The 24,342-nt window shown below is 42.6% G+C and overlaps 1 protein-coding gene across 1 annotated transcript in view; it reads right to left on the reverse strand.

Moving 5' to 3' along the window:
- TNKS (tankyrase) overlaps nt 1-24,342 on the reverse strand; it is a 339,823-nt gene that overhangs the window by 74,039 nt on the left and 241,442 nt on the right. Inside the window, exons 9-11 of the mRNA XM_026657642.2 lie at nt 13,757-13,878; nt 10,537-10,628; nt 10,360-10,438 (exon numbers count right to left, since the gene is read on the reverse strand). Coding sequence (XP_026513427.1) covers nt 10,360-10,438; nt 10,537-10,628; nt 13,757-13,878 — 293 coding nt within the window. The remainder of the gene's footprint in view (nt 1-10,359; nt 10,439-10,536; nt 10,629-13,756; nt 13,879-24,342) is intronic.

The following is a 24,342-nucleotide window of genomic DNA, read 5'->3' on the forward strand; positions in this document are numbered from 1 at the left end:
CCAAAAGCACCCTCGACCCTTTTTTTTTTTACCCAGAAGGCATTGGCGGCTCGACCCAGAATTCCAATGGGCAGCGGGGACTGCGGGAACTGTGGGATAGCTGCCCACAGTGCACCGCTTCCAATGTCGACGCTTTCCCCGTTAGTGTGGACTCACAAAGTCGAATTACTGTCCTTAGTGTGGACACACAAGTTCGACTTTGCAATATCGATTCCACATATTCGATTTAAGTGAAATCGAAATACCCTCGTAGTGTAGACATACCCTAAGAGGGTGGTGAAGCACTGGAATGGGTTCCCTAGGGAGGTGGTGGAATCTCCTTCCTTAGAGGTTTTTGACAAAGCCCTGGCTGGGATGATCTAGTTGGGGTTGGTCCAGCTTTGAGCAGGGGATTAGACTAGATGACCTCCTGAGGTCTCTTCCAACCCTAATATTCTATGATTCAATGATCTACAGAAAGCGAATAGGGAGTTTGCACAACATCCACCTGCAAACAGGTTTGACTCACACCAGTGCTATTAAGTCCCTCCCTTTCATGCTCACTTACCAAAAAGACTTTTATAAAAGATTAGACAAACCATAAACACAAACCAGGAACTGAAAATTAAAATCCACAGTTTTATTCAACAGAAGATTTATTTCTGACTTGGAACCCAAGATTACCATAACCATCGACAAGGGGTACAACAAGGAGTTTATGGCTGCCCAGGGTTATAGATGGCAAGGTTAGGATAAAATTAAACTAAGGTAAAGTGACTGTAGGCAATAATACTGCATTTTGGCCAAGGGGGTGAACTAGAGCAGAGGCCTTCCCTTTCTCTAATTTCCATACTTTGTGACTGACAGCACAGAATAGAATAACAGAATCATAGCAGCTATATTGTATCCCTCAGCCTCAACACTGCACATGAAAATAATGCACACATGAAAGGGACAATGGCAAAGTCATCAGATCTACTACTGGAGTAACAGAAATGGAATGAAATTTAACAGTACAAAGTGTAAGGTCACGCACTTAAGAACTAGTAAGAATTTCTGCTATAAGCTAATGGCTCATCAGTTGGAAGTGACAGAGGAGGAGAAAGACCTGGTTATATTAGGTGATCACAGGAAAACTATGAGTCACCAATGGGATGCAGCTGCAAAAAAGGCAAATGCAATAAAAGGATGTACCAGGTGCAAAACAAAAGCTGAGCGAGAGTATGATTGCTCTCAGTACATACATCAGTGGGGTAAACACCAGGGAGAGAGAAGTGATGTTTCTGCAAAAGGACAATGTTGGCATAAGAACAAATTGGTATAAACTGACCATTAATGAATTTAGACTGAAAATTACAGCAGATTTCTAACTATCAGATGCATGAGTTCCTGGAATAGCCTTCCAATAGGAGTAGTGGGGGCAAGAAACCTAGCTGGTTTTAGGATGGAGACTGATAAGTTTATGAATGAAATTATGTGACCAGGTTTACTGTCACAGAAGACTCTATTAACAGAATCATAGATTCCAGGGCCAGAAGAGACCACTGTGATCATCCAGTCTGACCTCCTGTATAAGGCCCGCCAGAGAACTTCCCCCAAATAAATCCTAGACCATATCTTTTAGAAAATCATAGAATCATAGAATATTAAGATTGGAAGAGACCTCAGGAGGTCATCTAGGCCAATCCCCTGCTCAAAGCAGGACCAACACCAACTAAATCATCCAATCTTGACTTAAAAATTGCCACTGGTGGAGAATCCACCAAATCCTTTGTAAATTGTTCCAATGGTTAATTACTCTGTTAAAAATTTATGCTTTATTTCCAGTCTGAATTTACCTAGCTTCAACTTCCAGCCACTGGATTATGTTCATCCGTTCTGTGCTAGACTGAAGAGCTCATTATTAAATATTTGTTCCCGATGTAGGTACTTATAGTCTGTAATCAAGTCACCTCTTAACCTTCTCTTTGTTAGGCTAAATAGATTGAGCTCCTTGAGTCCAACACTATAAGTTATGTTGTCGAATCCTTTAATCGTTCTTGTGGCTCTTCTCTGAAGATTCTCCAATTTATCAACATCCTTCTTGAATTGTGGGCACCAGAACTGGACACAGGATTCCAGTAGTGGCTGCACCACTGTCAAATACACGGGTAAAATAGCCTCTCTACTTCAACTTGAGATTCCCATTTATGCATCCTAAAATCACATTAGCCCTTTTGTTATATGACATGCAGATCTTTCCTTAGTTCTCAAATAACTAATTTTCCCCACAACCAATCCTTGCAGCAGACGAACACAAGCAATCCTAACAAGTAATGCTCACTTCCTGGACAGAAGGGGGCTGGGGAGGTAAGCAGGATGTGAACTAGTTGTTATTCTGGGTCCCTACAGCACTATTAACAGAATGTACACTTGCTTTCCATCTTTAAAGTTGGGAGTGTGGTCTCCTTAAAGCCAATCTGCCTTCAAAGCTATACAGCATTCTCATCCCAAACAATCCCAGGGACAGCACTTTACTTCGGGAACCATTCTGTACTGTAAAACAACGCACAAACTTTAAGGCTGGAGACTGTGTATTTACTCGTTTGTTCACAACTGAAAGCCCATTATTTCAAGGAAATGTTCTACAAGTATCAGATATAAAATACAAGTCTTTAATTCCAGAAAAATATATTGAGACTTACAGTAAGTCCAACCTGATAAGGTAACTCTTTGGGTTACTTGTCAATTTCAGATCTAAAAAAGTGTCCTTTCAAATTCCAACTCTAAGTGAGAAAATATCCAAGCTATCATTATATATGTGCTAATGGACCCGCATGATCATTCAAGCTGCACTAGTCAAATAAATGAGATTGTCATCCATGTGGATTCTCCTCCTGAGCACTTTCAAATCAGACAGCTACAGCTCTGAACTGCTTTCCAGAATCATAGAATATCAGAGTTGGAAGGGACCTAAGGAGGTCATCTAGTCCAACCCCCTGCTCAAAGCAGGACCAATCCCCGGACAGATTTTTGCCCCAGATCCCTAAATGGCCCCCTCAAGGATTGAACTCACAACCCTGGGTTTAGCACGCCAATGCTCAAACCACTGAGCTATTTCCCCCCGTGAGCAATTCTCTCAACTTACAACACAACAGATTTGACAGCTTTTATTCTATAGCAATCATCCTGGATCCAATTTCCTCAATTTAGCATGTAAACAGTCACACCTCTGTTCTAACCATGACATTTTAAAACTGTATTTACCTGCCAAAGAAAAGTGTTTTGAGTAAGCATTAAAAACCTATGTTCCTATCAATCGTTTTCCATTGCAAGAATCTCTCTTGCTCTCTCTGTTATTTCCCTTTGTTCTTTTCATTTCAGTGCTTCCATCATGAGACCATCTGGTAGAGAAAATCAAAACAGATGTGTACTATCCAGCACTGAAGACATTTTCATCATCACTGCGTTGCTGCTGTCTCACATAGAGCAGAATCCAGAGCTACACCAATATTTCTACATACTGCCAGTCAGCTGTGGCAGCTCAACAGTTGGAATCTGCTCAGGGAACATTTTGAGTGTATCATCAGAATATCAGCTTTCTGTCAGTGTCAAATGCTGAAAGTTTGCAAAATCCTCCTAACTCCTCAGGAGAACAGCAGCACAAAGACCAACAAACTTTTGACTGACCCAGTTGTATCTTAGTAGAAATATCCTCTTATTCTAAACGTCTTTTGACATGATCTCTAAAATATTTAGCCATCTCAGTTTTTCTCCTACAATTCCAATGTGATGTTTTACACTCATGCATGGTATCCGAGTATCAGCACTGTCCCACTGACTCCTTAGAAGTGTGTGTCTCAATATGTTGCGTTGACAATGAGGAAGGGGTAGTCTATGGTGCGGGAGGAAACGTCAACATTGGTTGTGCTGTGATCAAAATAAAGCAGGGATCACACTGCCTGTGCTAATATGGATGTTGGTGCAGGCTACACTGACAGAACAGGAATCCAGGAAATGAATTCCCATATCAGCTCTAACAATGCTATCATGGTGCTAAGAACTCTCTCTTCATCATGGCAATGCTCCTTACTGTCAACTGTGCTGTTTACAGTAAGCCACCATCATAAAGACAATAGTCTGAATGAAAGGCTAATGGATCACTGAGTAAGCATTGCTGCTGCTGCAGCCTGGAATCCTCTGATTTGAAGACTGACCATGTGTCTATCAAGGGTGGAGTACCCAGAGACTTCAACAGGAAGCTGTCTGTGGCTGAGGGCTTATAGCAGTTGCAGGGCTGGCTCCAGGCAGCAGCGGAGGAAGCATGTTCCTGGGGCAGCACATGCTCAGGGGCGGCATTCCGTCCACTCTTGGGGCGGCACAGTCTGGGTGGCTTTTTTTTTTTTTCCCTTCGGCGGTCCGAGCGCTTTTTTTTTTTTTTGCTTGGGGCGGCAAAAATGGTAGAGCCGGCCCTGAGCAGTTGTTTATTTAAGAGCTGTTGGATCTGTTAGAACCTCTTGCATACACTGCTTGCAGAGAGGCAATGCCTCACCCAAGAATATGGGAGTCCACTACCACTGCTTTGGTGCTTTAGCAGAACAAGAGCATTGAAGGCTTGACTCACTCCAGGCACAGGCACCGCCGGCTTCCTCTTTGCCCCAGGGGTGCTCCACCCCTGCTCTGCCCCAGGCCCCGCCCCCATTCCACCCCTTCCCTTAAGTCCCCACCCTGCCTCTTCCTGCCTAGTTCCATCCCCTCCATGCTGCGGAACAGCTGATCCACAGCGGGCGGTAGGCGCTTGGAGGGGGGGGAGGAGCCCTGGAGCACCCACAGAGTTGGAGCCTCTGGCTCCAGGGATTTTGAGTTGCCAGATAACAGATTGCTTTCAGAAAGGGCAGAAGTGGTACTGCCTACTGAGTTGCTGAGTCTGTGCTGGCATGTGTGGCACTAATCCAGAACCCTGGTTTTCATCAGAGTATAAGATCTAAAAAGGAATTTCAGGTGCTTCCATTTCAATCTCATGACCTTGGCTGACAATATTTGTCTTATATTTGGTTTGATTCCCAGACACCAAATGCAGCACTCCATCCCTAGTGAAGCAGGACACCATGTGGCCTCTTCGGTACAATGTTTAAAGCTGTTGATTTTCCCTTTCTCCTTGAGATAGGCAAGAGTAAGAATGCCACACTGGGTCAGACCAATGGTCCACCTAGCTCAGTGTCAGACACTTCAGAGGGAATGAACAGAACAGGGCAATTATTGAGTTATCCATCCCCTGTCATCCAGTCCCAGCTTCTAGCAATCAGAGGTTTAGGGACACCCAAAGCATGGACCAGGATCCTGTGCACCACTTAGGACTAAATCAAGAATTGCCTCTCCCCTTGTGTGCTCTAAGAAGCAGTCATTGGTGTCTAGAAATTTTATCTCTGCGTCCCATCCTGAGGAGACATGTTTCTAGTCAGTATGGGGATAACCAGAACCTCCCATTCTTATAGCATTTTCTGTTTTTATAGCCGCTCTACAGCATTTCACAATCACTGCCACCATCCTGGTGAGGTGAGGTGGTTGGTAATATATACCTACCGTGATACTCTTATTATTCAAGCCTGGAATGTCTATCCATAAAGATTCTGTGGAACAGTTTGATTCATTTAAGATTTTTATTATTATTCCTGGGGGAATTCTGTGCCACTGTACACACGCACAATTCATGTCCCCCAACAGATTTTTTTTTTCCCTTGCAGAAAATAGATTCTGCCAGGGAGATGCTGCAATTATACCTTTTGCCCACCAGGGGCTGCTGTGGTGCCAGAAAATAGGGCATCTGGCTCACGGGCTGGAGAAGCCAGCCACGGAGAGGGAGGGGACAGTGGCTACGTTCCTCACAGTGCCCTGCTCACCGGGCCAGGTTAGGAGGCATGGGATATGGGGGGGATGGACAGACTGGGGCACACAGGACTGCTGGGGGGGTCACAGACTGGGGTTCAGAAGGGCTAGTGTGGGGACAGACTGGGACGGGTGCACAGGAGCTAGTGGGGAAGGGGAAGGTGGCTCTAAACAACCTTAATATTCTGTTCCTCACATTACCTACAGCAGCTTAGGAACCGCTCCTCTAAACTGTCACAGCTTGAGCAGTCCCCTATGGTGGGGACCACTCCATCTTGCTATGCAAGGTGGGTGCAAATAGCTATACTGACTTATGCTACACAAGGATTTCCCCTACTTTAGGGGAATCCACAGTTTCCCTCTTGGGTCAGCTCTTGTTCCCCACTGAGCTGCTAGAGTGGCTAAAGGAAGATGGTGCTGGGATGCAGCACAGTATCTTTAGCGAGAATCTATTTCTGCTAGGATAGCTCAGCTTACAGGAATATCACTGCAGAAACATTTTTATTTAAATGAAGCTGCTGTAATATCAGCCAGTGGGCAATCATGTAAAAATATACCATTCTCTCTATTAAAAGTGCTTGTTACAGGGCAAGTACACCTGTATTCCCCTTATGTGGTCCACAGAGGGCACCCATTCTAGGCTCCCGCCCCCTCAGCCATCACCTCTCTAGGGTGGAGACCTGCGTCTCTCTCTCTCGACCACGGTTTTTCCAGGCTGCATGATTCCCTGCTCACATTGATATGCCCAGCATGCCAAACTATCTAAAAGCCAGCATCTGCACTTTGCTTTCTTTCCAGAGGCTATGCCCAGTGTATTGCCCGCAATTACAAGTTACCACACAGCACTTTCTAAGCAAGCACATTTATTCTTTGATGAAACCATTACAGAGAAATCATATTAAAAAAGAAGAACCTACATGCATGCTAAAAAGTTTACCAGAGATCACCCCAACTCCAACATCGGGCTCTGGTAGGTGTGAGTCATTCAAAACCCATAACTGGGTTTTCCCTGTGATTAACAGCTCATAAATCTAAGATTCATAACCAGAGTAAACATGAATAGCTCAATCTTTCCTTTATACAGCTTGGGCCTTTGAGCCCGGCCTCATGTAACTGGTTATCAGCAGATAATGGCCCAAACCTCAGGACATGGCTTCAAAAAGCTTGGCTTTTGCATAACCAGAGGTGGGGAATTTACATTCACCTCCCCCTAGAGATTCCCCAGGAAAACCCCTTAACACTTTTTGTTCCAAAAGTCCACCCTTGTTTGGCACATTGTTTAACATAATCCCTTGAACCCCCGGGTCTCACGTGTCACATCTTCCCCCTTAAGAGGTTGTATACAATCCTGGCCCATAAGACATAAACCATTCATTTAATACAATGGACTCCCAAGACACTTGTATTTAATTCAATAAGGTCTCCCAAAAATATTGTAGGAAATTGCCATACCCATCACAGTGCTCATTTGAACTTCCTGGCAGAGAAGTCCATGTGACTGAACAGTGTCCATCTACAACATGCCACCAAGCATGAATGAAGTCTACCCATACTTTGTGCTTAAAGGGGAAGTAGACAGTTTGGACGGCTGCTCCATAGAATCATAGAATATCAGAGTTGGAAGGGACCTCAGGAGGTCATCTAGTCCAAACCCCTGCTCAAAGCAGGACCAATTCCCACTAAATGACACTTTTGGGCACAAAGCAGTTCCAACAAACTGTGGACGTGCATGGTATGACTAATCATATCTGGCATACTTAGCAGCTCATTGTAAGAATATTATGGAAGGAGTGTTTGACTTTTTCCTGCTCTTAGTTTAGATCTGTTGTGTTTCTCAATCCCACAAGGAATGAAGTAGACAAAAGATCAGCTGGTTATGTAATTCTTGCCAAAATATTTATGGCAAATTCTTCATATATTTTAGCTGATGATGAACATTTTAGTGGTTTTGAGGCTTTTACAACTATTCTTTGAAAATAAATAAAGGGTACCTACATAGATCAACCAGACAAAATATATTACTATAAACACAGCCTTCACCTTGCCATTTGATCCTGAGCAGTCAACAACATCAACAATTTTGTAGTTCACCTTGAGTTAAGAATAAAGATAATTAAATCCCTGCCACCAAAAAGGGAATACAAATGCTAAGGTGTCTGTTAGAATCTCGTCTCCAACCAAGCTGTTTTTAGATCTTGCCCCACACACGAAACAAAAATCACATTCCTGCACTTTAAAAAAGTTCTATGTTTAATCTACAAAATACATACAGTTAGGGCTCAATCTAGCAAGGTGCTGACCATTCTTACTCTGATCTGGTCCCACTGAACTGCTCACATGCTTAAAATTAAGCACCCGCTTAAGCGTTTTCCTAGATTAGGGCTAGAGTGCCTAGCAACTTGCAGGACTGAGCCCTAAATGTGCAATACAATCAGTTTCTCTTCCCCACCCCCACACAAGAAAAAGAACCGTCCCCTGCCCACCCAATAGCTGCCCAAGTACATCATACCTATGTCCGGTATATTTTTTAATGAAACATAAGATTTTACACACATTGCAGCTACTCCCCACAGAGCAGAAGAGCTTTCACTTAATGTATAAAATAGTGCCAAGTCATCTCAAATGAAGGCCCTGACCCAAGGTACTCTAGTGCTTCCTACATATTTGTCTCCCACCTCCAGATGTGTATAATTTCAGTGTTTATTTTTGAGCGTTTAAAAAAAAAAATCAATTTTTGATTTAAATTGTCACAGTTGTGAAAAATTATGGGGGGGAGGGAACCAGAGAAGTATGTAATAGACACGTAGATTAAAAAAAAAAGCTTTATAATCATTAAAATACAAATTGTCCACTTCATATCAAAACATACAAAGTTGTCATGTGTCTGACAAAGTGGGTATTCACCCATGAAAGCTTATGCTCCAATACGTCTGTTGGTCTATAAGGTGCCACGAGACTCTTTGTTGCTTTTTACAGATCCAGACCAACACGGCTACCCCTCTGATACCATACAAAGCAAATATCCTTACATGAAACTCTAATAAGTTCTCCAGCAGCATTTTTCATACTTTGCCTGTCTGAAAATTCTTGATTACTACTGATGAAAATATTTTTGTTGGTGTGTGTGTAAGGTGAAATCAACATTTACTGATAGAGATCTAATCCTTCCAAGCCTAACCATGAGTTATCAAAACTACTGTTCTTAGACGATACCAGAGAGCTGTTCTAGGAAAGCTATTATTTTAATCTCCCCAATGCTGTTATTCCCTCCCCGCCCCTCAATATCTGCTGATACTGAACACTTGAAAAATCTGGCCCATAATCCTATGAAATCTCAATCTGCTGCTGTAAGCAACAAAGGAGATGACTGTTTCTAGCATATAGCTATATTATCAGGAGATAATGTGGGAAAATGATTATAATTAACCGCTTGAATGAGTGCAAAAGTTTTTCAATTAAAAAAAAAAATCTCCTTGGAAAAGTCTTAGGTGAGCTACAGCTGTATCAGAATTCTAGAACATGACACACTGCGCCATGGTACAGTCATTAAAATATTTTATGATTCTATTAAACATCTTTGGAAGTGAGTCAGATACTGAGATCTGCAAATTAGCTCTAAAATGGGCACCTAAATTGTAATTCAGTTGTCTTAAAATAAAAAAGATTTGTATTAACTATATGTTCAATTACATTGTTCTCACCTCCTAGTACTTCGGAAGTGACATTATAGATTGTTATTACAGGTATACTTCTTCATTTCTAGCTACCTGGATGCAGACTCAGCTATAGCAAACTGAACTACCCTAAAAGCAAAAATAAGATTGTTCAAATTTTAACTGCCTTTCATTCAGAAAATGTCTTAGAGAGAAGGTAAGTGGCAAAACTATAATGATCACAATAACAATTGTTTAATTAGTTGTTACAGTCATCCAAAAGGGACACTTCTGAAGGGACAAAGAGACACATCTGAAAGATGCTTAGAAGACATACTAATCGTGGGGCTACACTTTCATCTTTTCCTGTAATCTTACGACTTCCAAGACATGACCTTTAAAACCACAACTCACAGTGAGCTTACAAATGACTTGTGTGGGTAGTGGTCATTCTTTACAGCAAAAGGGTGAATTAGTAAAAGGTTTTTTTGGATGGGAAAACAAGAACAGAGTTAATTACGGAAGGATGAGAACAAAGTTTTCAAAAATCTATAGCTAGACATCTAACTAAAATTGGCCTGATTTGCACAAGTACTGAGAACTCAACAGCCCCCACCAAGTGTTTGGCATTTTTGAAAATCCAGGGCAAGACTTTTAAAGAAATGGGTGACTTCGCAATGGGTGAATTTCAAGTGCTGAGAATTCAGCATTTCCCACTGATTCAATAGAAGCACACTTCTGGGGTCACACAGGAAGTGTAAGGCACAGTAAGGAAAAAGCAATAGTTCTCCTGACTGCTGGCTAGCTGTGCTTTAACCTCAAGACCATCTACCTCCTACTACTTTATTTAGACTATATTTACCTTTGCTCCATGTTTATGCAGAACCTCCATGACATCATTATGAGCTCTTTCAGCTGCAACATGCAAAGGCGTCATGAAGCTAGGTGAAAAATGGCAGACGTTAGTTTTATCATCCAAATACTGTATTACCTAGTCCTTTGGAAATGTAAAATTTGGCTTAAATTTTCGGATACCTACTCTTTGTTTTTCTCATTAACATTAGCTCCTTTCCTGAGCAACAGTTCTGTAACTTGTTTCCGTTTAGGATGCAGGGAAGCGACAGCACAGTGCTGCAAAACAAAGCAAAAAAAATTATCTACTACTTAGACTATGCAATATTTCATGATGCGTGCTGCATCATTTTTACATATCCCACTGAACATTAGACTGAAGCTTACAAATAGAATCCTACCGAAATGTATCACGTTTCTGCCTCAATATAAAATACACCAAACTAAATGTAAGCTAGTTATTAAAGCTAAATCATGCTGCATTTAAAACAATTTTGATTTTATAACTATTAGTCACACATGAGAAATGGTTAAGTTACCATCTGTAAAAGCATTCTGCATGGAATAGTTTTATTAAATGTTCCAAGTGAGAGGTATCTTTAGTGGGGTGTCTGGGAAGCAAGGGCCTCCATAACCTCCCTTGCCCAGGGGAAGACAGGAACAATTTGCTAGTCCTTTAATAGGTGCAATATACTCCCTCTCTCCTCTTTGTGTGGGTCAACTCTGCTGGCTGGTTTGTGGGGAGGGTTGCAGAGTACTGGGCATGCAGCCTTTGTTTTGCCCATGAAGCCATGCGTTCAGGTAGGGTGGGGTGATGGGCCATGCTCCCTCTTACTCCTTTGTACCACTGCATTAGGGCCAGTCACCCCCTGGACTGAAATTTTCAACCATGTCCACTAATTTTGGGCCCCAGATTGAGATGCCAAAGGATTGATTTTCAGAGAAACTGAGCACTCACAATTCCAAGTGACTGAAAATTAGGTCCTAAATTCCAGAGTAACGGTTGGAAGAGACCACCACTAGGATGAGAGACCATCTTGGACAAATGCTAGTTATTGGTCCCTGTAAGACAGGGCCTATTGATCTTCTGATGTTTCTGAGCCCAGCCACAGGGTTTTAAACAGCAAGCACAAAAGTCATACATAATAGTTATCTTATTGCTGTGAAGAATTCCTTCTTCTAACACTCAGAGTAAAACAACATAGTCACGCTGATTTGAATGGGATCATCAATTCCATCCCTTTTTATGTCTATGTCAAAGACTGCTGGGACATTGGCTCTATGTTCTTTGACTTCACTGCTAGCTCAGATGATTAACTGAGAACAGAGGCTAATTCCAGTGAAGTCACTAACACACAAAAATACACACAACTGACACTGTACCTTCATACAGAAGGCCCCCTGTTAGGTAATGCCATGACCACAGCGAGCACAAAGTTCAGCATACTGCTGGGGTGCCTTGCGTCGTGTGATATTTAACAGTGTTACATGTCAAAGACTCATAGGTGGGCCAACAACCACAGGCAAATCCAGTAACAACTGTCAATGTTGATAAATGCAAAGTAATGAACATTGGAAAACATAATCTCAACTATACATATAAAATGGAGGGGTCTAAATTAGCTGTTACCACTCAAGAAAGAGATCTTGGAGTCATTGTGGATAGTTCTCTGAAAACATCCACTCAATGTGCAGCAGCAGTCAAAAAAGCGAACAGAATGTTGGAAATCATTAAGAAAGGGCTAGATAAGAAGACAGAAAATATCATATTGCCTCTATATAAATCCATGGTACACCCACATCTTGAATACTGCATGCAGATGTGGTCACCCCACATTGGAAAAGGTTCAGAAAAGGACAAAAAAATGATTAGGGGTATGGAACGGCTGTCATCTGAGGAGAGATTAATAAGACTGGGACTTTTCAACATGGAAAAGAGATGACTAAGGGGGGATATGATAGAGGTCTATAAAATCATGACTGGTCTGAAGAAAGTAAATAAGGAAGTGTTATTTCCTCCTTCTCATAACAAAGAACTAGGGGACACCAAATTAAATTAATAGGCAGCAGATTTAAAACAAACAACAGGAAGTATTTTTTCACATAGTGAACGGTCAACCTGTGGAACTCCTTGCCAGAGGATGTTGTGAAGGCCAAGACTATAACAGGGTTAAAAAAATAACTAGATAAGTTCATGGCGGATAGGTCCATCAATGGCTACTAGCCAGCATGGGCAGGGATGGTGTCCCTAGCCTCTGTTTGCCAGAAGCTAGGAACGGGCGACGGGATGGATCACTTGATTATCTGTACTGTTCATTCCCTCTGGGGCACCTGGCTTTGGCCACTGTTGGAAGACAGGATACTGAGCTAAATGCACCTTTGGTCTGACCAGTATGGCACTCTTATGTTCTTATGTAATGCTAGACAAGTCTGAATGGGGGGGACGGATAGCTCAGTGGTTTGACCATTGGCCTGCTAAACCCAGGGTTGTGAGTTCAATCCTTGAGAGGGCCACTTAGGGATCTGAAGCAAAATCAGTACTTGGTCCTGCTAATGAAGGCAGGGGGCTGGACTCAATGACCTTTCAAGGTCCCTTCCAGTTCTAGGAGATAGGATATCTCCATTAATTTATTTAATTTATAAATGAATGCTATCACAACAAATATACTTTGCCAGCAGAGAGATATACCAATCAGCTGGACAAGGGAAACAACTGGTCAGTCAGTGAGAGCCAGAAAGCCCTTACACAGCAGGAATGGCATCAAACATTTCACTGCTGACCTCTATCAGATGTTGAAAGAATTAAGTTTTATTAATAATCTCATCTGTGTGGGAATGTTGGAGAATGATTTTCATCAAGAAGCAAGTCTAACTGGGATTCCAGTGAAAAATTTGATTTAAAAAATAAAAGATGAAAGATAGAGGGCAACCTGCTAACTTATTCCAATCCCCCATAAACCAGCACAATACGTTTCTGTTGCCTGCCTCGTCTCAACCCTCTGCCACTCCAAAACATTTTTTGCAACAAGTGTCCATAAAACATAAGACAAGATAGAGAGAAAAAACAAGACAACTGCAGTGATAGCAGAACACAGAGAAACCCTCTAGCAGCTGTCACTACAGGGAAGATAATCAGGTGGGGAGAACACACAGGTTCAACATGAAGAAATGAGCAGTAGCTTACTTGCAGGTTTCTGGAGAAATCCTGCATAAAAACTGAATTCAAGGGTGAAAAAAATGTACAATGTTTCTTCTATAGCAGTGATTTACTTTTAACACATAAGATGCCTGCTGGCACATCCTCAATTTTAGAAGAATACATTTTCATAGTCTAGCAATAAAAAACTCTTCAACTAGCACTACTTCCACATATATCATAAAAAAAAGGATTGACTATATAATCTCACCAGAGCTGTCTCATGTGACTGTGGCTGTTTGAAATTAATGATCTCCAAAGCAAGTGTCTTTTTCACTTTGGCTAGGTCTGCCTCTCTGGCTGCTTGCAGTAAAGAATGTCCTTTGAATTCATCTGTTGGAGAAATAAGACATACTTAATATTCAGCAACACATCAGATTTATAAATCTTATTTCAGAAACCTAACTACAATTACCCAAAGGGGAAAGAAAAATTTTCTATACTGCCCTAAATAGTAACATCAGCTATGATGACAGAATCCTAAACTCTGTCCTAGTGAAGGCAGAAATATATTCTTGGGGTGAGATGGGAAGGAAAGTTCCAGTTTCCAGGGCAAAACCCTCATCCCCTCTCCAGCCCCAAGATAAAGAGTGTTATAAGGATCCCTAAAAACTCTGTATCCAGCCAGAGGAGAAGACTTCTAGGACCAGCACTACAGAAGACAGCTGCCAGGCCACCTTCTGAGAGCCCTACAGCAAGCTCCAGCATAGGGGGCATGCCAGGGTGAGGTTGCATCACACAGCACTATAGAGATTTCAGGCCCAAATTACACCAGTGGACCTTCCAGCCTCCAGATCAATACAGGACCAAGAGGGCAGTCTCTTGACTCCCCCCAGTCTGAGAGTTCAGTATTGCACCTGTTGGAGGTGCAGCATAGAATCTCACCATTATATTGCTCCTTTAACATAAAAATGGCCAAGCATCAAATCCTGCTCACTTTGTTACTGCAAGTAATCCCACTGATGACACTGGGATCACTGGTGAGAGTAAGGAGAGCAGGATATATTAATATCCAAATATGTAAAAGTAACCTTTAATAAATGATGAACAAAACCGAAAGTCAGCAGGTACAAAATTTCTAACTTATTTAAGAAGTTATTTCTTGTGGAATTAGCAGTTTTCTGTAACTTTATAACTTGTGTTAATTGGCTTTCACTGTTATAAGAGTGAGACAAAAACAGATAAGTGAGAGAAATTTAGACTCAAGGTTAGGATTTAGCTTTCCCACCACCGGGTTAGGAGGAATCCTTTTTGTTTGTTTTTCTGATATCAAAAAAAGAATTTAGAAAAACAAGACTGAGTAATGAAGGCTCTTGTGGAAAGCAGCTCTTTATTTAAATTAGAAATGATGAATCAGCAGTTTGGTAACATAATTACAACCAAACTGAATTCTAGAGTAGTTATATTTTATACTGTCATACCTAAGTTTAGAACACTGACCATCATGAAGTAATCAAGAGCATTTGAGAATGAATTCCAAATAATTAAATACCTTTGCGAGAATTAGCTTTAGTATCAGTGGCAACTTCACCCTGTAAGGCCACATGCCAGCATTTTCTACGTCAAACTGATGACATGCTTCAAACAGATTAGTCTAACTTGCCAGCCCAGGAAGAACACATATATGAAAACTGGATGACAAAACAAATCAAAAGCCTTTTTACTGCTTCACACCCATCTGTGCCAAAAAGTATTGAACTGGTTCTGTCAAAACCATCTTCTCCTGTCCGAGAATAAGCCTGGCATAGTGCAGTGAGATTCAGATAGCCCAGAAATGCTACCAGGCCTTGATGCTTCTCCTCTCTGTCTTTGTCATTAGTTTGCAAAAGCAAAAAATCAATCACATTCGTTGATTAGCACAGGCTGATTTGCAGGGACAGATAAATCTCTGAATGAAGTCTGAAAGTCATGTTTTTGCTTTACAAAGTTAAGTCAAATCATTTTCCTGAACTCTGTTCTGCTCTTAATTATTATTTAATAATGAAACAATAAGTCTTGAGTTTGATTAAAGTGGAGAGGGTAGGGTTCCCAAATTAGAACATATGACTTTACTAAAGGGAAAGAAGAAGAGGAGGTTGCTTGCCTGTAACTGGAGGTTTTTCGAGATGTGTGGTCTCTATATGTATTCCACTGAGGGTTATGTGCATGCCACATATGCCTGGAGCCAGAACCTTTGAAAGTAGTATCGTTTGGCGGTCCACACATGCGCCCATGTATTGCCTCGTGGTTTCGCCTGAGGTGATAAAGGGCAGGGTGGACTGCCAGTGTCTCCAGTTCCTTCTCTACCACAGATACACAGCAGCAGTGGGGAAGGAGGTTGGGATTGGAATAAAGATAAGGACCACATATTTCGAAGAACCCCCAGTTACCAGCAAGCAACCTCTCTTTCTTCTTTGAGTGATGGTCCCTATTGTATTCCACTGAGGGTGTCTGACAAGCAGTTTGTAGTTAGGAGGAGAATGCGAGGAAGATGATGGAATCACAGAATGGAGGACCGCTGCGCTGAATGAGGCATCTGTTGTGGAATCATATACTAGAGCGTAGTGGGAGGAAAAAGTGTCTATCAACTCCACTTAGCAGTCTTACATATATCTGCATGGGACACATCATGATGCACGGCTGTGGTTCATGCTTGCACTCTCCTTGAGTGAGCCTATCCCACCTGGTGGGGATTGTCTCAACAATTGATAGCAATGTGTAATGCACCTGGAAACCCATTTAAAGATTCACTGGATGGAAATATGAAATTAATACGCAGCAGATTTAAAACAAACAAAAGGAAGTAGATAGCCTGGGAGACTTCCAGAATGGCTCTGTCCTTTGTAGGGAAAAGGCCAGGGCCCCAAGTACATCAAGAGAATGAAGTCGCCGTTCCCCATGAAAGACGTGTGGTTTGGGGAAGAAGGTAGGTAGATGTATGGGCTGATTGAGATGGAATCAGAAAACCACCTTTGGTAGCAACTTGGATACAATCAGAGTGAGACATTGTCTTTATGGAATGCAGTGAAAGGAGAAGGGGTCTGCCACCATGGCTCCCAGTTCACCAACGCACCTCGCTGAAGTAATGGCAACAAGGAAAGTGACCTTCATGGAGAGGAGAGAAAGAGCAGGAGGCCAGGGGATCATTAATGAGGAAGACTAGGTTGAGGTCCCACTGGGTAGCAACAGGTTGAATGGGCGGGTATTTACATAAAAGGCCCTTCCAGAATCAGGCAGTCAAGAGGTGCATAAAAATTGAATGTCTATCCACTAGAGGGTGGAAAGCGCTAATGGCATCTGCATGAACTTTGATGGAGCTGAGAGCGAGACCCAAGATTTTCAGATAGAGAAAATAGACTGAGTATCTGCATGCCCACGGCTGCGGGGATAAGGCCTTGCCATTCAGCCCAGGAAGTGAAACGTTTCCATTTGGCCTTACAGGAGCATCTCGTGGATTCCTTTTGGCTACTGGAGAGGATGTCTTGCACTGCTAATGGGCATTCTCGTGCTAACGGGGGCATTCAGCCAAAAACCTAGCTTTCAGTGTTGCGTCCATAGATCTGGGTGCCTGAGTCTGCAGTTGTGTTGCATGAGCAGTTCCGGGAATGTCTGGAGCGGGAGTGTAGAATGCTTTGACATGTGGAGAAGAAGATGGAACCAGAACTGGCAAGGCAAGAACAGGGCCATCAAAATGGCCATCGCTCTCTCCTGACAGAGTTTGTGGAGGGAACACGATAGGAGTGGTATGGAGGAGAAAGCATAGTTCTTTCAGTCCAACTAACTGACGATCAGAGTGTCACCTTGTGAGTGGGGACCATGTCCCCTCTTCAGCAATACTGGGTGCACTTGGTATTCTGTGATGCCAGGCAGGGAGGTTGCCAATAAAAGGATATGATATGCTATGTACCATTTCCATAGGCATATCGCCTCCATGCACAGTGCTGGGCATCTTATGCCTCCATGTTTGTTTATGTAGTATACTGTGGTGGTGGTGGTGGTGGTGTCTCAAGTGATGAGGATGTGGTGATAACGGATAGCTGGTAAGAACACATGACATGCTTTGTGCACTGCCCGAAGTCCCGGTATGTTTATGTGCATCCTGACCTCTTGCGTGATCTAGATGCTTTGTGCCATGTGATCTCCCATGTGAGCGCCCCAACCTGCGAGTGACATGTCCGTTATGACTGTCACGCTCAACAAAGATGGGAGGAAGGGCATCTGGAGCAGACTTGTAGCGGGTCTCTCCACCACCAAAGTGAGGAGATGTCTTCCAGCAGGACAATGAGTATAGTGTCCATGGATTGCTGTATGAGAGAGTAAATCCTTTGCAGTCATAGCTGTAGACATCAAAGATACAGCTGGGCAAATGGCGTGACATATGCGTACATCATGTGCCCTAGGAGGGAAAGGCAGGTCCTGGCTGAAACCAAAGGATTAGAGGTTACTATTTGGTCCAGTAGGCTCTGGAATCTGTCCATGGCAGATAACTCGTGAAGAAGCTACATCGATGCGAGCTCCTATGAATTCCAGGGACTGAATAAGGTGCAAAGTCGATTTTTCGACATTAATGCTCACTCCTAGGGAGGAGTCGAAGAAGCTGAGATGTTGATGCTCGAGCTTCCTCTCTGGACTGCGCTGCGCTGCTAGCAGCCAGTCATCCAGATAGAGGAAGACAAGGACTGAATGGGAGAACCATGTGTTCGAAGTGTCGAGGTCCTATCTTGAACCTCAGGAATCACCTGTGGGTCAGGATATCAAGAGCCATAAACCCCATACCTTTTTCTAGCAAGGGAATGATGGCTTGTGACTTCAGCAGTTGAGGAGTTGGAGATCCAAAATGGGTCTCCATCTTCCTTCTTCTTGGGTACCAGGAAGTAGTCGGGATAGAACCCGGTGTCCTGAAAGGGAGCAGGGACTGGTTCCACTGCTCGTCTCTGCAGGAGGGAGTCCATCTCAAGGGTAAGATTTAGGGCTGTCAAGCGATTAAAAAAATTAATCCCACGATTAATTGCACTGTTAAACTATAATAGAATACCATTTATTTAAATATTTTGGGATGTTTTCTACATTTTCAAATATATTGATTTCAATTACAATGCAGATTACAAAGTGTACCGTGCTCATTTTATATTTATTTTTGATTACGAGTATTTGCACTGTAAAAAACAAAAGAAATAGTATTTTTCAATCCACCTAATACAAGTACTGTAGTGTAATCTCTTTATCATGAAAGTTGAACTTACAAATGTAGAATTATGTACAAAAACACTCTCCCCCAAGGAGTTCAGTCACAAATGTAATTAACGCAATTTTTTTTAACAAGCATCCTAACATAGAAGCATGTCATCTGGAATGGTGACCGAAGCATGAAGGGGCACACAAATGTTTAGCATATCTGGCATGTAAATACCTTGCAATGCCAGTTACAAAAGTGCCATGCAAATGCCTGTTCTCACTTTCTGGTGACGTAAATAAGAAAAGGGCAGCATTATCTCCTGTAAATGTAAACAAACTTGTTTGTCTTAGCGATTGGCTGAACAAGAAGTAGGACTGAGTGGACTTTCAGGATCTGAAGTTTTACACGGTTTTGTTTTTGAGTGCAGTTATATAACAAAAAACATCTGCAAGTTGCACTTTCACGATTAAAGAGATTGCACTACAGTATTGTATGAGTAAAATACTATTTATGTTTATCATTTTTACAGTGCAAATTTTTGTAATCAAAAATAATATACACTTTGATTTCGATTACAACACAGAATACAATATATAAGAAAATGTAGAAAAACATCCAAAATATTTAATAAATTTCAATTGGTATTCTATTGTTTAACAGTGCGATTAATCACAATTTTTTTTTAATTACGATTAATTTTTTTGAGTTAATCGCGGGAGTAAACTGCGATTAGTCGACAGCCCTAGTAAGAATACTATCATGTAGAGTGATCTCAGGGAGGGATGTGGAGGAGATTTCATCATAAATTCGAGGGTGTAGCTGCGTCGAACGATGTCCAGGACCCGCTTGTCCACTGCTATAGCTCTCCATGATGGTAGAAAGAGTTTGAGATGACCCCCCAAAAGAGGTTGATGGTAGGAACATTGGTATACGGAGTGGCTGACAGCTCTCTAGCCACACTCAGAAATACCATTTCCACAACAATTGAGTTGTTGTGCAGGGGTCTGTGTTGCCCAAACAGGCAGATGGGTTCTGTGCACCTTATGGCGCTTCTGAGGAGGCTTATAGGTGATAGAAATGTGGTGTTCTACAGCATTGGCTTGGCGGTAGGCAATAACATTTTCTATTTGGTGCCAGTGTATAAATGCCCACGGATTGTAAGTGGCTCTAGAATCTTTTAGTGAGTGTAAGTAATCATCAGTTTTCTGGTTCAAGAGGTCTGACCCGTCAAATGGAAGGTACTTGGATTGTGTTTTGCACCTCTCTAGGGAAAGCTGAGGATTGTAACCAGGATTCCCTCTTCATGACAATTCCCATTGCTAATACATGTGAGGATGTGTCCGCTGAATCAGCTGCAGCCTGAAGTATGGATATGGTGACCAACTGCTTTCCTGTAAAATTGCCTGGAAGCGATTATGATCCTGCTGGGGTAACTTGTCTGTAAAGTCTTTCATAGAATCATAGAATATCAGGGTTAGAAGGGACCTCAGGAGGTCATCTAGTCCAACCCCCTGCTCAAAGCAGGACCAATCTCCAATTAAATCATCCCAGCCAGGGCTTTGTCAAGCCTGACCTTAAGCCTTTCATCTGGCCATAGTTTATAAAGTCATAATTGGCCATCAGTGCCAAGTAGTTAGAGGTCCAGAACTGTAGTCCAGCCGAGAAGACCTTTGACCCATAAGGTCCAAAGTCTTACCCTCCCTGTCTGCCAAGGTGGAGCACTGGTGTTGTTTCATCTACTCTGACTCAGCCTGTATCACCAAGAAGTTAGGTGGAGGGTATGAAAATAGAAATTCTGCCCCCTTAGGGGGGACGTAGTATCTTCTCTCGGCCCATCTTTTCTCGGCCCCCATTCGGGGTCAGTGTGCATATGGTCAAGGTATGCCACATGGTGCATGCCAGTTAAAGAATGGCCTCACTGATTGGTAGAGCCACCCTTGCCAGTACTGATGTGTGCAGAATGTCTAGTAGCTGATGCTGACTGTCCTGCACTACTTCTAGTAGGATCAAGAGCATTGGCTATCCTCTGTATCAGCTCTTGAAACCGTCAGTCGTCTCATGGCGAGGAAGGTGTCGATGACATGGCAACATTTGGAGACGACCAAGGGAATCTCTTCAGATCCGCCAGTACCATAAGAATCGGGCTAATCAGTGCATCCTCTAACCCCATGTCCGAACGTCTAACTGGACGAAGGTTGTAGGAGTGAGATAGGGAATCCTCCCAAGTTGAACGGGACCGCTCTCAAGGTGAATACTGAGGCCATGAGCTCCAATATGACCAACCCGGTCGATCCTGCTGCTATTGAGCCTGTGCTCAAAGAGCTGGGTACTACCTCTGTGGGTAAGGCAAAGTGGGGAACTGTCACGGTGCCATCGGAACCCTTCAGTAGTCATGCTTCTGGAACAGAAGTGGTGGGCCACGCCAAACATTTGTATCCTCAGAACTGGAGACTTCCACAAATGGCGGTAACGATGGAGCTGTCAGAATGGGGTGTGTCAGAGTGGTATGAGAAGCAGGTGACAGAAGTTTCATGCTTCGACCACCATTCCAGAGGACATGCTTCCATGCTGATGATGCTCTTTAAACAAATGTGTTAATTAAATTTGTGACTGAACTCCTTGGGGGACAATTATATGTCTCCTGCTTTTACCCACATTCTGCCATATATTTCTCTACTTCCACAGCAGTCTCGGATGACAACCCATCATATGTTGTTCAATTTAAGAATGCTTTAATTGCATATTTGACAAAACGCAAAGAAGGTACCAGAATGAGATTTCTAAAGAGAGCTACAGCACTGGACCCAAGGTTTAAGAATCTGAAATGCCTTCCAAAAGGGATGAGGTGTGGAGCATGCTGTCAAAAGTCTTACAAGAGCAACACTCCGATTTGGAAACTACAGAACCCAAACCACCTAAAAAGAAAATCAACCTTCTATTGGTGGCATCTGACTCAGATGATGGAAATGAATGTGCATCAGACTGCACTGCTTTGGATCATTATTGAATAGAACCCATCATCAGCATGGAAGCATGTCCTCTAGAATGGTGGTCGAAGCATGAAGGGTCATACAAATATTTAGCATATCAGGCACATAAATACCTTGCAATGCCAGCTACAACAGAGCCATGTGAACACCTGTTCTCCTTTTCAAGTGACATTGTAAATAAGAAGCAGGCAGTATTATCTTCTGTAAATGTAAACAAACGTATTTGTCTTGGCGATTGGCTGAACAAGAAGTAGGACTGAGTGAATCTGTAGGCTGTAAAGTTTTACCCTGTTTTATTTTTGAGTGTAGCTATGTAAAAGAAAAATTAAAAAATTCTACATTTGTAAGTCGCACTTTCACGATAAAAAGCACTACAGTACTCATATGAGGTGAATAGAAAAATACTACTTGTTTATCTTTTTACAGTGCAAATATTTGTAATGAAAAATAATATAAAATGAGAACTGTACACTATGTATTCTGTGTTGTAATTGAAATAAATATATTTGAAAACGTAGAAAACACCAAAAAATATTTAAACAATCAATATTCTATTATTTAACAGTGAGATTAAAACTGCAATTAATTGCAATTATTTTTTAATCTCACGATTAATCTCAATTAATTTTGTTAATCATTTCACAGCCCTAATGAAAAGCATTTTGGTGTCACAGTGGAGAAGTAACGCAACATGAGCTTCCAGTGCAATACTGTGGCAAAGAGGACCAATGAGATTCTTGGATGCATAAACAGTGAGTAGGAGCGAGGAGGTGATTTTACCTCTGTAGACGGCACTGGTGAGACAGATACTGGAAAACCGTGTTTAGTGCTGGTACCCACATTTTAAAAAGGATGCTGAAAATTTGAAGAGGGCGCAGAGATGAATCACAAATGATTCAAGGGCTGGAAAAAATGCCTTAGTGTGAGAGACTAACAGAGCTCAGTTGCTTAGCTTGTCAAAGAGAAGATCCAGAGGTGACTTAACTACAGTGTATAAGTATCTTCATGGGAAGAAAAGACTGGGTACCAAAGGACCGTTTAATCTCCCAGGGGCAGGCATAACAAGAACCAATAGCTATAAGTTAACGCCAGCCAAATTCAAATTAGAATTAAAGCACACATTTTTAACAGAGCGGGTGATTGGAACAGACTACCAAGGAAAGTGGTGAATTCTCTATCTCTTGAAGTCTTCAGATCAAGACTGGATGACTTTCTGGAAGATATGCTTTAGTCAAACCCAAATTATAGGCAAATGAAATTTAATGTGGATAAATGTAAAGTAATGCACATTGGAAAAAATAACGCCAACTATACATACAATATGATGGGGGCTAATTTAGCTACAACTAATCAGGAAAGAGATATTGGAGTCATCGTGGATAGTTCTCTGAAGACGTCGACGCAGTGTGCAGAGGCGGTCAAAAAAGCAAACAGGATGTTAGGAATCATTAAAAAGGGGATAGAGAATAAGACTGAGAATATCCTATTGTCCTTATATAAATCCATGGTACGCCCACATCTTGAATACTGTGTACAGATGTTGTCTCCTCATCTCAAAAAAGATATACTGGCACTAGAAAAGGTTCAGAGGACAACTAAAATGATTAGGGGTTTGGAACGGGTCCCATATGAGGAGAGATTAAAGAGGCTAGGACTCTTCAGCTTGGAAAGAGGAGACTAAGGGGGGATATGATAGAGGTATATAAAATCATGAGTGATGTGGAGAAAGTGAATAAGGAAAAGTTATTTACTTGTTACCATAATATAAGAACTAGGGGTCACCAAATGAAATTAATGGGCAGCAGGTATAAAATAAATAAAAGAAAGTTCTTCTTCACACAGCGCACAGTCAACTTGTGGAACTCCTTGCCTGAGGAGGTTGTGAAGGCTAGCACTATAACAGCGTTTAAAAGAGAACTGGATAAATTCATGGAGGTTAAGTCCATTAATGGCTATTAGCCAGGATGGGTAAGGAATGGTGTCCCTAGCCTCTGTTTGTCAGAGGGTGGAGATGGACGGCAGGAGAGAGATCACTTGACCATTACCTGTTAGGTTCACGCCCTCTGGGGCACCTGGCATTGGTCACTGTTGGTAGACAGGATACTGGGCTGGATGGATCTTTGGTCTGACCGAGTACAGCCGTTCTTATGTTCACAGCAGAACCCTGCTCTCTGGCGGAAATGCCGGGGAGAGGGTGAAGGGGGAGAAACCCCTGTGCCCTGACCCTCATCACCCAGACCCCCACTGCAGCCCTGGGACTGGAGGAGCTCTCACTCCCTGCTGCGTCCCAGGGCCATGGTGCGGGGACAGAGCTTCTCCGGTCTTGGGGCCGCAGAGGGGGGAAAGGGGAGAAAGGAGGAAAAGGGGTTGCAGGGCTGCAGTGGAGGGGGAGAATGGGGGGACCCTTGGGTGGAACAGGGGTGGGCCCCAGGGAAGGAGCAGAAAGAGGTGGGGCTGTGGGCATGGCCACAGGCAGAAGGGGTGGGGTGGGGAGTGGAGGGCCCCCCCCTCCCCCCGCAGTTGCTCTGGCCCCAGGAAACCTTAATCCGCCTCTGGTTATAGGGATTACTACAGGGGTAACTAAGTGAAATTCCCTGGCCTGTGTTGTGCAGGAGCTCAGAGAAGATCTAATGGTCCCTTCTGCCTTAAACT

This window comes from Terrapene carolina, unplaced genomic scaffold (assembly GCF_002925995.2).
Source record: "Terrapene carolina triunguis isolate 2854851 unplaced genomic scaffold, T_m_triunguis-2.0 Scaffold258, whole genome shotgun sequence".
In the NCBI taxonomy this organism is placed as follows: domain Eukaryota; kingdom Metazoa; phylum Chordata; order Testudines; family Emydidae; genus Terrapene; species Terrapene triunguis.